Source organism: Rhinoderma darwinii, chromosome 1, assembly GCF_050947455.1.
Source record: "Rhinoderma darwinii isolate aRhiDar2 chromosome 1, aRhiDar2.hap1, whole genome shotgun sequence".
Lineage (NCBI taxonomy): Eukaryota > Metazoa > Chordata > Amphibia > Anura > Rhinodermatidae > Rhinoderma > Rhinoderma darwinii.
The window spans coordinates 4,587,253-4,605,290 of NC_134687.1; the positions used below are offsets into that span (position 1 = coordinate 4,587,253).

At 43.8% G+C, this 18,038-nt stretch overlaps 1 protein-coding gene across 3 annotated transcripts in view; it reads right to left on the reverse strand.

The window, feature by feature from the left end:
* Positions 1–1,764: 1,764 nt before the first annotated feature.
* Positions 1,765–18,038, reverse strand: part of LOC142748409 (transcription factor COE3-like) — a 124,871-nt gene continuing 108,597 nt past the window's right edge. For all 3 annotated transcript variants that reach the window (XM_075855516.1, XM_075855509.1, XM_075855522.1), the window contains exons 11-16: positions 11,952–12,040; positions 5,113–5,178; positions 4,387–4,564; positions 3,478–3,663; positions 2,840–3,043; positions 1,765–1,891 (exon numbers count right to left, since the gene is read on the reverse strand). In XM_075855516.1, the coding sequence (XP_075711631.1) occupies positions 1,860–1,891; positions 2,840–3,043; positions 3,478–3,663; positions 4,387–4,564; positions 5,113–5,178; positions 11,952–12,040 (755 nt within the window). In that variant the 3' untranslated portion in view covers positions 1,765–1,859. The remainder of the gene's footprint in view (positions 1,892–2,839; positions 3,044–3,477; positions 3,664–4,386; positions 4,565–5,112; positions 5,179–11,951; positions 12,041–18,038) is intronic.

An 18,038-nucleotide genomic window follows, 5' to 3' on the forward strand; every position in this document is an offset into this window, starting at 1 on the left:
ATATACAAGACACGCCAGAAAACAAAATATACCCAATTTGTATTAAGACTATGATGAAAATGTTTATTACGTTACCAATATTGTTTCATTTTACAATGCGCATTCCACGTCTGGCTTTCATTTATTGTGTTAAAACAGTCAATGGAAAAAACCAGCAACGTAATCTCCAGTATTTATTGGAAATATGAAACATTTCGCTATTAAGTTGGGGGAAAACGAAGCAACTTTACTGTGGAGATTTCTGGACAAACCCTCGGGAGACCCCGACTTCAGGCCAATGTTCTGGATCCCGAGCGCTACATGATATACAACAGAAGATGTCCAGGGGTCGTCCCGTCCGAATCCTGCACAGAAGCCCTAGAGGGGCGCACAGACTGCGTAGAGGGACCCCCTTCTATGAGCCGATCACTGCGGGGCTCGCGTCTGACAAGGAGTTTTCCAAGAGAAAATGCAAACACATGGGATGAAAACAATCTGAAGGACAATTTTTTTCTAGAAATGTAAAAAGAAAGATCAAAAAATAAATAAAAAAAATAATTAAAAAAATCTAATTGCCAAATATATTCCATCAAAAACACATCGAAAAATGAGTTCAGATATTTTTTTATTTAAAAAGAAAACAAAAAAAATAATAATAAAAAAAAATGCTATAATTTGTGCATGTTTCCAGTACATTAGAGTGTCAGCTCCTCTGGTTACAATGATAGCCGAGGGAGAGAAGTGCTTGGCACAGGCCAGGTGGCGATGAGTTATCTACAACACACAGACATACGGGGGGAGGTTATAGGACTTCTTCTTCCAGATCGCGGAGGAATAAATAGTGTGACATAAATAAGGACATAAATTGTCTATTGACTTTCCCTCTGGTTCTAAAATCACAACTTGTGGCTCTAACCTAAATCTTGTATCTCACGCCTAAAGCCACGGTGTCCGGATCATCACACCCCCCCGTTCCGGATATTGAAGGGGACTGAGGCACGAGGCTATGGGGTGACGGACACGTACATTACATATGAGGAACTTCTAGAATGAATGTCCCCTGTGACCTCGCCCTCAAGTATCGATCGATCTTCTCTATAAAAGGATCAAGAAATCTAATCACGTTGAGTGAGAATTGTGCCCCTAGTGGCACGGTGGATGTCTCGCCATCAGGCGGGACTTCTGAATAAGTATTCACATCATTTCATCAAAAACAGCTCCGAGCACTGTAAGGAAAGTCTATCATGTCCACAATGTATAGAAAGTGCAGTATAAAACAATCCGCCTCCACCAGAAAAGGTCTCCGCTCAACAACATATGAATCACACAAGAGCCGTGAGACGGGGAAGGAAGGGTCATGACCATGAGAAAAGAGAACTCCTATGTTATGAGGTTCTGAAGTCCTTCCATGAATCAAACCAGGCGCCATCTTTATCTCCCGACCCCGATATCAGGATCTCCGCCTTGATCCAGTTCCACCACATCGAGAGGGATAAACCTGGCAGTACATTCCGTAAAATAATCCATAAGACATACGATCAGATGAATTCTATTCACTTTAGTAGGAAAATGGTCCATCACAAGGAACGTAGGAAGAGAACGTTTGGTCCCATATGTACAGGAGTCCTCCATCAAAAGAAGAGCTGAAAAGGCACCCGTGTCCTCTTCCGTGTGATGCTTATGGATGAGTTATATCCCTTGTCACTTGGATCCTTTATGGTAACAGAAAACCTCTTGAACCACAAATAATATTCCACCGACTATTGCCGAGAAGATCCAAGCCGAGAAGATCCAAGCCGAGAAACAAGTCTACATTCTCCAGATTTTAAGGACAGTCCAGGATATAATGAGCTCCAGTCAACAACCTTGAGATAAGGATTCTACATAGGTGGCACAATGAGGCCGGTCATGGCTGGAAGGAAAATAAAGACAAAATATAAGTGATGACCATGGAGAGGTTCTACCGGAGCGAGGAGCGGTCCCATAACTCACACATGTCAGTGGCACCTTATTAACAAGTCAACTCTTCGTAAAACTTTCCACATAGAACGTGTATAATGGAATAAGTGTTCCCACGGCAGAGGAGTTTCTTAGGGGTACATGTCTACCGTGCATTCCCACCGTTTCCCATAGAAAAGATGGAAATGTCACATGTCCTGGTCACACTTGATTGGCATCGATACATCAAATGTATTACATCGTAACTGCGCTGGAGGTCATTGCGGGTTATGGGAAGACTACCGGGCACTCTCACGTAATATGCACCCTCCGCACGTGTCAGCAGACCCTCACAGCCTCTCTCCTACTTTCCTCTGGCTAGGAAGACCTGTGAATGTGGGACATTCTTCTAAAAGGGTCATCACACCTGGCACAACGCTCGTTACACAGCCCAAACAACGGTCTTTACGCCCATGGGCAACCATGACCTTCTCTAGGTTTTCTATAGGTTATTGATAGGGTTCTAGAAATTCCCTGTTCTACCATCTCTTCATGATCTTTATTACAGAATCGAGATGGCACGGAACAAGAGAAGACCCTGCCATGGAAGGGCGTGCCATTGAATGGTTCTATGTAATGCTGGCGTGGTGGGACACGTTCTGGATGCTCACGGCCCGACGTGCACCTATGACATTACCTCCTCTTATGAATATTTTGTAATATAATATCTGACTTTCTCGGTGACCTCCCCCATCACTTTCTTTCCCGACTTTTGTTGTACTGGTGACATGAACTTGGGTAGACACCCTTATGATGTCATCAGTGTAACAACTCCACACTCCTGCTCGTTACTTGGTTGTACACTACCCCGCTACAATACACGTGTCTCTTATAATGGTGCCCGCCAGTTATAGCCCCTTACCTTGAAGACTGTTTGCACTGGAGCTGGTGCAGGTTGGTGGAGGGGAGTTCTGAGGCCGCACCACAGGTGCAAAAGCGCTCTTCTGCTTGACTGCAGAGATCATATTGACTGGTGAGAAGGAGAAGATGCCGGCAGAAGTGCCAGAGTTTACACTGGATGGAAGTGTTATGGATGAGGCTCCCAGAGGAGGACTTGCGGGCATAACTGAGGAAAGAAAGCGGAAAATAGTAAGAGCCTAAGTGTCTGGCACCAGATGATGTAGAAATCCTGATTACAGGGATTCACCTGATAGTGCGGCACATCAGGTACTCAGCGTCATGTCCCTGGCAGGTGGTCCACATATGGTCCTACAAAGCATCGATAGTGAGGTCAATAGTAAAGGTGCCAACACGGGTGTCACTGCCAACGTGGGTGTGTGATCGGAAATATCTGCTATTAACATCAGAGTCGCTGCTTTGGAGCCCTTGGACCCCCGGATGAGGAGGATTCCAGTTGACAAGACACTGAGGAGGGGGAGGTAACCTGAATTTCCGATTATCTGGCACCTCGACGGCTCAGAGAATTGCAGATTATCAGGATATTAGTGCACTAGTCCATCTATGGAAAGTGATTACCTGTGGACAGGGCTCTACACTCACTTGCATATGGAGAATTGGCTGTGGAGCCATTGAGAAAGCTCGGAGAGGCCGGTACTCCCAGACTGGTCATACCAGTTCCTGCATAGCCATTCATACTGGAAGTGATGGTGTTATAATTGGACTGCTGAGGGGTTGAGCTGGGTATGTAGCCTCGCGGAGAGACGCTGCTTGTGTTCCTGGAGTAACCTGAAAGAGAAGCAATGTGAATATTAACATAAGGGGAACTGATTGTGGTGCCATAAGTCAAACTCAGCTCTGCTACATATTTATTATACACACTTTCCATGTATACTCAATAACTTGATCATCTACTATTCCTACACTGACTGTACAGGACATGGTTGACCATGCTTGTTTAGGTAAGACGTATGCCACCTACTACTGCTGGTGAACAGAAAGAACATCTGGGGCTGAGGATGAGATCTTCCAACAATGAAAATCACTGCACATTGTCTTGTAATATCTCAGCAATGGCGCTGATAATGATTGTTCATCATAGAAGGCCGATAAATGAAGTATTATCCACTAAACTGCCCAAGAAGGAGCAAGTGGGTTGAAGGCTGGGCGGAGATCTCAGGGACCCTTGTTCTTGCGTCCATGTTCCACCACCGCATCAAAGGAATACGGTCTATGAGGATTCATGGGTTGACTATTGGTTTAGCCCAGTAGACGACAACCTTCCCATTCGTGGAGGCTTTATCTTTAAAGGGGTTGAAATGAAGAGGTAGATTGTACGACCTTATAATTATTATAGAGGGGACCACCGGCCAGACGATGCAGCAAGATAATGACCGGTCAGAACCAGGAGAACTAAAACCTACCATATTCAATCAGTCACAATGAAGAACGAGACCGCTATGAGGAACGCACATGGTGGGTTATACAACGGATGGATGTTCTTCCCTTTACCTTGATCGGATGTCTGTGATGATTCTGCAATGTTGATGGCCAGTTGACTTCCAAATGAGTTGACCCCCATCATACTGGCGTGGTGGTGGTTGGTGGTTAGTGAGGACAGCTGGTTGGCGTTTCTCGGCACGCTGTACAGAGCTTCTGCAATGTCTGCTGCTCTCTTTAACATAATGTCCTAAGTGGATGAGCAAAGTCCTGATATCAGTTCTGGTTCACTATGACAGAATCTTACAATCATATGTACATGACTACTGGAAAACGGTAAGACGGACTCGTCGTGAGGAAGCAAATAGAAAACTCCATGGGCTGTGGATAAATCTGGCCGTAACCATTAGGTAAGTGTTGATGGATCCTAAAATTGTGTGTATGGGGACAGCCCGATTGTCCCCAACATCTCAGATGGGATGGATTTTAATATGTCTGTTCCTTATTTCCCTAGGGGTAAGTGGTGCCAGAAGTATTTGGCAGCTCTTTATCTCCTCCCCGGCTTAACCCAGCTGATTGTGCCCGATATTGGGGGAATCGGCTCGTGCCAGAGCTATAAGCAGAAGAAGACCTTTCTTGGGTCAGAACAGCTTTCCCTCTACCCTGAGCTGTTCCATCACCTATGACAACTTCCACGTAGAACACAGATCGATGGACCATTAACAAACCCTCTAGAATAAGGAGGACTCATTCATATGATACTAAGGCAATGAAAACGAGATCCACAAGGAGTGTTACCTGGTTATTATGTGGCATTCCATATAACGCTTCCACCAAGTCAGCTGCTCTCTTCAACAAGACCTCCTGAAGGTAAGAGGAAGATGACGATTACTATGGCTTTAATTACCGAAACAATCAGAACGTTATAAGGCAGATCCTGATCCACAGGTCGACCTCAGAGAGATGACCAGAAGATCTCAATGTTTCCTGATGGCCACTACACAGACATAGGCAATGGTCTCCTCGTAGGTTCGGGTTTCTGATCCTTTCTAGTGATATGTTCATCGGGATATCATGAGAATTTGTGAGATTTGACCAGTGCTATCTGGCATGGCTCACGCACGCCATGACTTCTAGCAGGACAGGGGAGAGGAGCAGTCCGGTCATGGATGAAGAACGTATGGACGGCATTGGTTGTGGAGGAAGTTGTAGTGGAATAAGTGACCATCATTAAGGTTATGGGGGCATCTGGGCCGCCTAACCCACGAGTCAAGAAGTAGATCCCATACTGAAAAGGTTTGGCCTTTCCTGTTGTAAAGCATCATCTATATAAAGTGACAGGGCACGTTATCTGTATACGACGTGGCCTCAATAATGGTCATTAGCGGTATGAGACCTACCACAAGCTCCATAATCTCATCCTTCTCTTATTTCTAGGTCCACTATTGTCTGTTGATACCATAATTACGAATAAGCCCAGGAAATGTCTTGAATCTTCTACACTGATGGACAGTCATGAAGGTATTTGGTTCTATCTATATTACATTTAAGGGGAATTCCACCTGTAATTGATGTCATAAAGAGCGCTGGGATCTCTGACATAGGGATCACAATAAAGCTCAGAATAACAAAAACTCTGTAGGAGATTCTGGATCTGCTCAGAGGTTTTTGGTATTCAGACTCTTCAACACTGAGCAATGAAGCCTGTGATCCCTCACATCAGGCTCAAAAGATACATTAAAGGGGTTCTCCGCTTTGGACAATCTTTACTTGTTAGGAATCTCCTTTGACAATAATCAGATCACAGAGTGTTCTCCTGCTGGGAATCCCAGTGATCAGCTGCGATCTGTGGGGAAACCTGGCAGTAAGTGTACAGTTTCCCTGCAGCGCCACCACAGGAGAAATTAAGTATTACACAGTGTCCATTCATATCAATGTGTTATGTGTGTTATACAGGACAGGAAAGGTCCTCCAGAGACACTCTATGTAACCGCTCTCCCCTCTGGTCAAGAGATGAGGACCCTGAACAGAAGACCCCCCTCTATTAACTCAGAATTCACTAATAGGGCGCATGACAATGGGTTTTCTAAACTGGACAACCCTTTAAGGTGGAATACTCCTTCCTTGGCTTTGAATCTCCTTGACGTTGTGACTTGTTGGAACTCATCTCAAAAAGTTCTACTTTCTTAGTTATTGAGCGGCCTCACTGGTTCTTTTAATCTCCGATCACAACTTCAACTACGGATTGTTTTCACAGATATTTCTATATCCTGCCGTCTTGATTTCATTACTTTCCTTTAAGTACTTCAGTTTTCCTCCCCACCCCCCTCACTCCTGCTCTCTCCTCGCTCAACGTCTCCTCCATTCTTCTATAAGACGACACATTAATCTTCCATTACTTCTTCCGCCTCAGTCCTATCAATCGAAGATCACACCAAGACCGAGCTCGAAGCCTCAATCAGCCGCTAATTGTATTCATCCCGTCCATGGGGACCGACGCAAGAAACAGCGCCGCGCCTTCACTTAGGGCCCAATCTACTTAGTAACCACTTCTTTGATGGTCATAATGCAAAAAGTGGATTATGTGTAATGCGAAATTATTGACCGACCTAAGTGGCTTCTTTACAGAGCAAGATTATCCTGGAGACAGATCCTGTAACTGTAAAGCACATACATCATATCTTACTCTAAATACTAAAAATGCCCCCCCTCCGGAAATGCTAAATCTCAGGGATCGCCGCAGATGGTCTTGTCAGAGCTCCGCCTTCTTATCGCTGAACCTTTAAAGTGCACTTTCAACTTGACATGTCACAATGAGAATCTACATTTAATGATGAGTAACTTTGTATATTCTCTCCTTTACTTGTCTTGCACAGATCTTGGGTTACTTTATGTTATATACTCCGATCACATCCAGAGCTGCATTCACCACTGTATCGGTTTCCCGTTAGCTCTCAGGCTGGGGGCCCTTACATTTCTCTCCTGGTTCGGTGCATGCTGGTTCTTACACCAGACACCACAAAATATGATGCAGAACAAAACTAAAGTTTCTCCATTGCAATGCGTCAAGAGTATGAGAGCTCAGACAATCTGCGAGGGGTCCTACTCCAAGTGACAGCTCTGGATGTGACTGGAGGATAAGCCATAATGGAGTTCAAGATGAGTAAGGCCAAGTGTTTACAAAGTGACCCGCCTTACATGTAGGATTACACGGTGAAGGTGATGGTATAGGGTGCTGAACCAGAGCGCCATGTATCTCCACCTAGTGATTGAACTTATATTTCATGGTTCATTGAAACAGGTGGAGGTGAGTGGTTATAATGTCCCTTAATATAATAGATCCTCAAGTTACAGTTTTCTTTACAAAAACACAAAATTTAAGATGGACGACAACACAGAGACCCAACATCGAGAGGACAGAGACACGAGACGGACCAGCACACGAAAAGTCTGCGGCCCAAACTTTAAGATCCTATTTACTGAGAAGAACGTGCAGCAAGATCAGACAGACCATTAAAGGTCAGCCGGTCCCTGTGGACGGCAGGATCAGTGAAGCGCTGGGATAATCACTTCCCTCCTTGGACAGCTTCTCACCAGATCACTGGAGCATCTTGTATTTATTATAGAGGGAGACAGATCCTGACCCCCCGGAGACGCCCTACTGAGAGGAGCCGCCCTGGGACTCATGAGGATGACATATACCAAGAATAAGTAATGTACAGGAGCTCCGGGCCGAGTCTACAGAGCATCTCCAGGTATCTCCACCTCGTGGAATGACTGACACATGGAGTCTACTAGAGTCTTTACACTCCGGGGAGATGTCTACACCAGAGCTCGACATCCTTTCCATCCTGGTTATATTAACACTTGATGGGGGATGTGGGTACATATAGGTCAGGACTGAAAATATAGGAAAATAGGGCATGAGATCTCCTTGGAGAAGGATTTACAGAGTAAGGCCACGGCTACACCAAAATGTCACTTGTCTTTATCACACGCATAACACCCAAAGAGAAGCCTAAAGTCAAACCATCGAAGAGCCCGGGAGAGGTCTCTAAGCCCAAGGCCACATGGTATGGATGGTATTAGTGCAAGGAATCAGATGACGGTCTCCGAGATGTTGTAGGGTTTCTCATTATCCATTACTGTAGAGGAACCATAAACTCGCAGTCTCCTCCAGTCCTACTGCTTGTCCCCGGAACTTATATATACGGTATAGACCGCCATTTTCTATCCTTCATTCCCCTCTACTCTTGTCTCGACCACCATCCCCTTCATTATCATGGCCGCTTCTTCACAGTTTATAATTACTTGTGCTCCTCGCCCATAAACATTCGATATTTGTTGGTGGATTCCATCAAAATCTGCTGGACAAGTATCTAATGTCCACGGGGCGACCTGACCTTCACCTGGCATCGGATGTTGGGAGTCAGGAGGCGAAGGGATTGGACGTGGATATTTCTTGTACAGTTCTACGACTCCCTCGTCCGCTTCCTTAGCAGCCCAGTAAAGTTGGCCATACACACTAGATGAATGTCGGCTGAACCTGCTGATTTTGTGTATAGGGGGGTCCTGACTCTCCCCTGATGGGGAAAAGAGGGATCGGGCTATTGGATTTTAACATGCCGTTTAGTTCTCAGAGAGATAATAAGGTGTAATAAGGACCTTATTCCCCTCTCCCTAAAGGGAACATGTGCATGCTCAGCCGAGCCAAGGGTGCCTGTGTATGGGGGGGGGGGGTGGGTATCTAAAGTATATGTCCACTTTAAGAAATGAACATCTGGTGAACTTGAGAAAAGATGAGACCAACGAAGCGGCTGAGGTTTCACCCTGAAAGGAAGAAGTCCCTATAAATGTGCTGGTCTTGTAATGACCGATGATGCTGGGTGTAAGGAGACTGATCACCGCAGCAGCGGGGGCAGGGACACGGTGACAGGGGCACATCCTGAGATCAAGTCCTGCAGGTCCGGGGCAGGAGTGTAATATGATTATATATAGCAGATCTATAGAGATGTGAGGGCCCCGGGGAGCAGAAGAGAAGAAACGACACCAGGGAGACGGCAGCAACCAGACATGATGGATGGAGAATGGGCTAGAGATATATAGAACATTAAACCCCATGAGACCCGGCCCCCACAATCTTACAGGTCACATCCGGGGGCCCGGGCGGTCACTAATCATTGTACTGATAGGGGGGCCCAAATAATAATGACGGATTATACAGGGACTCTCTATAAAGTGTCACTTCCCTCTGAAACACGTCATTCTGGTCTTTTATGGGACATTTATGGAAACCTTACAGAGAAAACACAGGACAGACTGGGGGAGGGGCAGCATGATATGGGGTCAGAGGTGTAGACCCCCATGATAGTCATGTGTCATTTATAGTATTACCCTCCTCTTATGTAATAGAGTGGACTTTGGGGCTCCTCAGACATCTGGGCCTCTACACCTCCTGGTTGCACAATCTTTAGTAAATGGCGCGGTACATTTAAGATGCCCTCGTGTCATTTTCTCGTCCTTGTGTATAATCTCCCGCAGGTGATTCTGCCATTCTCTTCTAGGACACAGAGGGTTAATGTAGGACCGAGGTCTCGTCACCGTCACACTGCTCGGAGCATTTATCATTGTTAGGGACCTGTCTCCGCTTTATTCCCTGCGACTCTCCATTCACTTCTCATCACAATGCAGAAATCTCACGCCAACATTGTCTCCCCTTAACCCCCTCTGTCCTGGAGAGAAAGCAATGACTGCAGGTCCTGAGAAACAATGTACCGCCATATGGGCCGCTGCTCCCATTCACTTTAGTAGAAGATGTTCACCTTGAAGGGAAGCTCCACTGTTCAGCCCCTCTTAAATAGACGTGTTACTTGTTGCTGGGACAGATCCTTTTTTTTCTTAGGGAATGTATAGGATGCCCTAGAAGATCTACATCACACCACAATATCACCTACTAAAGTGGTGGAGGGGGTGAAGACCACCAAATATTCTGACCGGTCAGAAGCCTCTTTGGAGTTTCGGAGTCAAGTGACTTCTTACAGACATCAAAACCACGGGATCAGAGGGGGAGATGCTGGTAATGAGTGTGCAATGTTTGGGGGTCTTATGGTGGGTACATCCAATAATACCTCTCTATACTGGCATCTCATAGTAACTGGGGTTCTCCACCTACATTTACACGGCAATTGTCTCCAGTCCCAATAACAGTCAGTGAGAATTGTTCATGTGTCTCACCTATGTCTACAAGGATTGGCGCGCTCATCTTTGGGTCTATGTGCAGTTTAATTGTACAGATGACAATGAGCACATGTTCCTGTAGATGTGGGGGGAGAAGGACCTCACCGAGTAGGGTGCTGCTAGGTCAGTATGACGTACCACCAGAACCCACAACCCATCCTCTCCCTGTGACCGGCGGAGAAACACACACAAATAAATGTTATTCCCGGCTCTGACCTGTCACCATTTGATGAATGGCTTCAATTTGGAACCTGTTTTAAGCTGTCATTCCTGATCACACAACCTCATATCCCCGTGGAAGCTCCGCCAGGCTGTAGACATCACTGATCATTTACAGGTTGGTGAGCACGGGCTACACGGGAGGGGAGACGAGACCTGGAAGTGTGATGTGGAGAAGACCAGAGGGGGAAGGCCAGAGGGGAAGGCCAGAGGGGAAGGCTAGAGGAGAAGACTAGACTATCCGAGCAGGCACGGTAATAGCTGGAACAACAAATTTACAGAGTATAGCAAAGAGAGAAGATGCATATTTCAACAAGCCACTCTTAAAGGGGTTTTCCACTTCGGACAATCCTTACTTATTAGAAGGCTAAATTGACAATAAAGTGATCATAATGTGTCCCCCTGCTGGGAACCCCACCAATCAGCTGTAATCTGTGGAGAACCTGGCAGTAAGTGTTCAATTTCCCTGCAGCGCCACCACAGGGGAAATGAAGTATTACACAGTGTCCATTCATATCAATGTCTTGTCTGTGTAACGCAGGACAGGACAGATCCTCCAGAGGGAGAAACGCTCTATGTAACTACTCTCCAGTCTGACGAAGACATGAGGAGCCTGAAAAGAGGACCCCCCCTCTATCAACTCACAATTCACTAATAGGGTGTATAACACTGGTTTTCTAAACCAGACAACCCCTTTAAAGTCTAACTCCACATAAGTTCCTGTATGTACGTAGCGTCATTAATATCACACATCTTGGCAAAATTTGTATCATTCCCTTTTGCAGTCTTCTCTTTAGTGTATTGTGCAGGGTACGGGACCCAGCAGCCACTTGTATGGGTGACCACCATTTCTGTTCATGAAGCTACGTGTACTTAAGTGGTCACAGGATATTCTATCTGCTGAACAGAGGGATGGGAAAAAAAAGAATCAAACAAGATATTGAGGACAGATCCGGAAACCAGAAAGATTGTGGGTGACGAGCTATGTAGCTGAGGGTCTTGTGTAGCCGACAGACAGAGACTTAAACTTTAGGACACTGTTTTGTAACACAATAGTATTTACTGATATATTAAGAACGGCTCTTAACTTGGGCTCCGGGAAGGTCATATGGCAGTTATGTGGCTTGCATGTATACGAGGGTGGCATTGCACCATCTTGCGGTCCAGATGAAGGTTCTTACCTTTGGTAATCTCTCAGGGTCTCCTGGATGCCTGGGAACTACCTTCTGTAATCTCTGGAAGCCGTAGTCTATCGTAGGTTCATTCAGAGCTGTGAACAAAGAAAACCCTGTTTAAATGATAGACAATGGTCGGGTCACACAATAAACCAGGAGTGTAGCGCTCCCTGGTGAGGTCTCGCTGGCGCATCACGGAAGGACAACATTGATACAGAATGAGTATAAGTTGACTACTGGTATACAATGAAGGTTAGACGCTCTGATCTGGTATTGTCTGAATGATATTTCCATGAATACACGTGGTCCACTAGAAATCCTGGAGCTGCATTGGGGGTGTCTGATTGGCCCATAGACTGAAGCATGATCCATAATGGTCAACATTGCTCAACAATGATCAATGGTCATTGGGTGTCAATGAGTGGCTTCCTGTAATCTAAGAATTGATGCATTCAGAAAATCTCACGATCATAGATAACCTGGAACTGTATTTATGCCATCAAAGACTGAGCCGGCCATAAGGGAAGACAAGGAGACCATGATAAAGCCTGAGTGTGCAGGATACACAGAAAATAATCCCATAGATGTCCTAATCCCATAACAACCATCGTATGATATGTTGTGTTCATGTAAAGCGGGGCTCTGGACAAGAATGGCCTCCCTGCCCGCCATTATTAGACAGTTTTCTTGTGAGCTACATGCATATACCTGAATGATACCGTTCACATTATACTGCGTATACAACCCACAAAATGCCGCCATAGGATGCGAAAATAACGTTATTTTGCTCCATTTTCAGGTGGCTCCTAGAGGTTTCCCAATTTTCCACCCCCTCAAACCCTCCCTGATGGTATCTGTCACTCTTCTGATCTCACCGGGATAAGTACCCAGGCCTCCCATCCTTTTTGTGTGCATGTGGAGAGTTGTTTCAGGTGGTGGAACACATTGAAAGAAAACTTGAAGCCACCTGGTAATTGGATAAGCCTTTCTGGACTGGATCAGCCCAATCATCAGGCAACGGTGTGATGACCTTATCAGGACAGATAATGAGCAAGTCCTGAGGAACAGTTCACCATAAGGGTCATCAATGGTCAGTAGATGATTAGATGCGTAGGAAACATGGTTACCCGTGCATCGATGGGACAATCAGAAGTAACTGCCCAATAATCACACATATTGGGTCATCTATGGCCGTGGCAGATGCTGTTGTAGCAGTGGCAGCCAAGTCTCGATGATTATTCCCGGTTTCATCACCTCCTCCCTCACGTCATGGCCTCTTATCTCCTCCTTGATATCATTAGTCTGTGGTAGTTTTTCCCAGAACATAATCAATAAGCCTTTTCCTCTTCAGTAAACTATGAGTAATGCAACCATGGATCCTGGAAGGAGGGGGGGGGGGTTATATGGAGGCTTATATGACCTCCGACCTGTACCTCCTCCTCAGTGTGTCATCTGATTCCACCACCGACTCCCGGCACGATGATGGATTATCTGGTTCAGACTAAACATATGTAGCTCAGCGACCCCCATGCATTGCTCCACTCTGCAGTAAATGGAATTGATTGGCACTCTGCTCCACCTCACACACTAATATGGGAAGACTTGTCAGGAAAGCTGATGCCTCCGTCAACTCACGGTCCTTAACCCTTCATGTCTACATAGGGCAGGGGGCTGCAGTGTAATCACCCTACACATCTCTATCACCACTGCAGCTGTGAGGAGACGTCAAGGAGTCAACCAGCAGATCGTTGCACATCTGAAACAATACTCCACCCAGAGATAACGAGAAAGAGGCATCTGCAGAATCCCTTCCTGGATACAAAGATTTCGAAAATATTACAACTTGTCCCTCAATTGCATCTGTGGTCAAATAATAAAACTTCCTCGTGCTCATGAATGTCCCTTAGTTGGTGGCTCAAAGGCTTAGACAGGTCTCTTCTAACCCTTAAAGGCCGAGACTCATCTCAGACATTTATGGCATTATCCACGCACCCCTGTTCTGTTTTTTGAGGTGACCATCTCACCGGGCAGGACGGGGTACCAGGAACAGTTTGTAGAAATGAGGGAAAACCCCTCAGATTTGATTGGGCTTGTGCTAGGACTATCCCTGCAGATGTGCCAGTGGTGGAGAAGGAAGTGTGGTACGACATCAGAGTACAATCATTCGAAACTCAAACTCAGAATTTGATTGGTGAAACCGGAGCCTGAGACCAGCTGTCACCAGGCTCATACATTACACATGATGCCCTTTCTTCTTGAGGGACTTGTGGGCATTTCTTGCATCTGTGTATAAAGCTGGCTACCCATTTGTGATTTCAGACAGTCGTTCTCTGGATGGCTTGTTGGTCACGTTCGGTCTATGTAGGTCGTTTTTGACAACTCTATTGGCTAAAACAACCTAATCGCTGATCGATCTCTGCCTTGATCTGTGGTCTGGTCTGAACTTCTATTGATTGGTTACAGATCTGTCGTTTGGCATAAACAGCTTTCCAAAGACTGCACCCACCAACGACTGGAAAATCCAACATGGCAGATCAACGTCTCCACAGATATCAGCCTCAGGTCGGCGTCTGTCACGCTCGTTCATGTCACATAAAGGCGGCGATCGCCAGCGGAAAATGATCTAATTCATCCTTTTTGGCCATGGAAAATCTCTAGTGTATGGTCAGCTGAAGACCTGACAAGGTCCATATCACAACCGCGGCTCCTGTTTCTTCAGCTAGATCTTCACCATCCAAAAACATTACTGGAAATCGTCCAGTTCAGGAGCAAACAAATCAGTGAACACTGTTGGAGCCAGTTGTACTACTCCAGAAGCCAACGTGACCTCCTTAGTATTGAGATAATGAGAGTTTCCATTTACACACCTAGAAATTATCCTTTAAAGTGGCAGTTACAAATTTGTTGGCATTGGCTACCTGGCTCCTGGGAGTTGTCCAGCCTCAGACTATATTATGATTGGCAACTGACTAAAGTGCTAAGAAACATTCCATTTATCCTCAGCCAAACCCTCTCCATCAAGAGTGATGTTCTGCAGTGAGGGGGGAGGGGGTCTGTACCAACCACCTAATTATTCTTGATTTTGGGGCCTTCACGTACTTGACGTATAAAGACGTTCATACACCTTTAATAGCGGCTAGTCGAATACCTATTCCTTTCGACCTCCCCATACCCATGCATGCATATATTCTCAATGGGGAAAGGAGAATAAGCCGCTGCCAGACTCTTCTTCCATGACCATAAAGAATCGGAGATGTTGAAGTTAATCGTGGCCAATCCTTTTTTATGGCCGATCCTCTCTGACATTAGTCTAATAGCCCCCAAGTTCAGGTAAGTGACGTCACCGTCCTGTGACATAATGTCAGCTAAGTGTCCACCATTGTTCTTAGGTTGAAAGCGAACCTGTGGGTACTGAAAACTGGGGTTCCTCCTCCACTGCTCAGTCTGTCCATGTTTTTGAGTTCACTCCTAATGTAACGGTGATGTTGGCTCTATAGAGTAAGTACACAGATAGTAGGAAGCGGTTTCTGCAGCCGAGGCTGGACGCATGGGAGATCTTGACCCGTATTACGCTCTTCCAGTTCTGTATTTATGGTCTTGGTCATTTTTCATATTCTATCAACTCCTCTGTAAAACAAACTGCAGCAAAAACACTATCCCCTAATAATTGGAACCACATGTTGGAACAATAGAAATGAGATTTTAGAGCAATTCAGGTCTCGTTGCCCAATCGGTCCGGAAGAAAAAATGAGAATAAAAATAATACAAGTCTGACTCTTGACTCCTTGTAAGCAGCTGCGATGGGCCGGGCGATGAGCCGCAGCATTGGTGGGTGGTATCCAATAACGAAATGTTACTTGGAGAAGTTTCTATGTCGGAAGTTTTCCAGGCAGGACAATTAATTTCCTGTTAGCAGCTGTTATTCACGCATTTCATCACACTCCTCCAAGACGTGTCTGGAAGCTTCAACTTCCCGGGGTTTGACCATGTCAGAAGACTGACATCCGATTCTTCAAATCATTATCCTCCCAGGTTCTCTGTAAGTCCTCACCTACACCAAACATGGAAAACAATCTATATCCCTACCCATAGGGGACAGTAGTATAGTAGTTATATTCTTGTATATAGGGGGCAGTATTATAGTAGTTATATTCTTGTATATAGGAGCAGTATTACAGCAGTTATATTCTTGTATATAGGGGGCAGTATTATAGTAGTTATATTCTTGTATATAGGGGCAGTATTATAGTAGTTATATTCTTGTATATACGGGGCAGTATTATAGTAGTTATATTCTTGTATATAGGGGGCAGTATTATAGTAGTTATATTCTTGTATATAGGGAGCAGTATTATAGTAGTTATATTCTTGTATATAGGGGCAGTATTATAGTAGTTATATTCTTGTATATAGGGGGGCAGTATTATAGTAGTTATATTCTTGTATATAGGGGGCAGTATTATAGTAGTTATATTCTTGTATATAGGGAGCAGTATTATAGTAGTTATATTCTTGTATATAGTTGCAGTATTATAGTAGTTATATTCTTGTATATAGGGGGGCAGTATTATAGTAGTTATATTCTTGTATATAGGGGGCAGTATTATAGTAGTTATATTCTTGTATATAGGGGGCAGTATTATAGTAGTTATATTCCTGTATATAGGGGGCAGTTATATAGTAGTTATATTCTTGTATATAGGAGCAGTATTATAGTAGTTATATTCCTGTATATAGGGGGCAGTATTATAGTAGTTATATTCTTGTATATAGGAGCAGTATTATAGTAGTTATATTCTTGTATATAGGGGGCAGTATTATAGTAGTTATATTCTTGTATATAGGGGCAGTATTATAGTAGTTATATTCTTGTATATAGGAGCAGTATTATAGTAGTTATATTCTTGTATATAGCAGCAGTATTATAGTAGTTATATTCTTGTATATAGGGGGCAGTATTATAGTAGTTATATTCTTGTATATGGGGGCAGTATTATAGTAGGTATATTCTTGTATATAGGAGCAGTATTATAGTAGTTATATTCTTGTATATAGGGGCAGTATTATAGTAGTTATATTCTTGTATATAGGAGCAGTATTATAGTAGTTATATTCTTGTATATAGGGAGCAGTATTATAGTAGTTATATTCTTGTATATAGGAGCAGTATTATAGTAGTTATATTCTTGTATATAGGGGCAGTATTATAGTAGTTATGTTCTTGTATATAGGAGCAGTATTATAGTAGTTATATTCCTGTATATAGGGGGCAGTATTATAGTAGTTATATTCTTGTATATAGGAGCAGTATTATAGTAGTTATATTCCTGTATATAGGGGGCAGTATTATAGTCGTTATATTCTTGTATATAGGAGCAGTATTATAGTAGTTATATTCTTGTATATAGGGGGCAGTATTATAGTAGTTATATTCTTGTATATAGGGGCAGTATTACAGTAGTTATATTCTTGTATATAGGGGCAGTATTATAGTAGTTATATTCTTGTATATAGGAGCAGTATTATAGTAGTTATATTCTTGTATATAGGGGGCAGTATTATAGTAGTTATATTCTTGTATATAGGAGCAGTATTATAGTAGTTATATTCTTGTATATAGTGGGCAGTATTATAGTAGTTATATTCTTGTATATAGTGGCAGTATTATAGTAGTTATATTCTTGTATATAGGGGTAGTATTATAGTAGTTATATTTTTGTATATAGGAGCAGTATTATAGTAGTTATATTCTTGTATATAGGGGCAGTATTATAGTAGTTATATTCTTGTATATAGGGGGCAGTATTATAGTAGTTATATTCTTGTATATAGGAGCAGTATTATAGTAGTTATATTCTTGTATATAGGGGGCAGTATTATAGTAGTTATATTCTTGTATATAGGGGCAGTATTATAGTAGTTATATTCTTGTATATAGGGGGCAGTATTATAGTAGTTATATTCTTGTGTATAGGGGGCAGTGTTATAGTAGTTATATTCTTGTATAAAGGAGCAGTATTATAGTAGTTATATTCTTGTATATAGGGACAGTATTATAGTAGTTATATTCTTGTATATAGGGGCAGTATTATA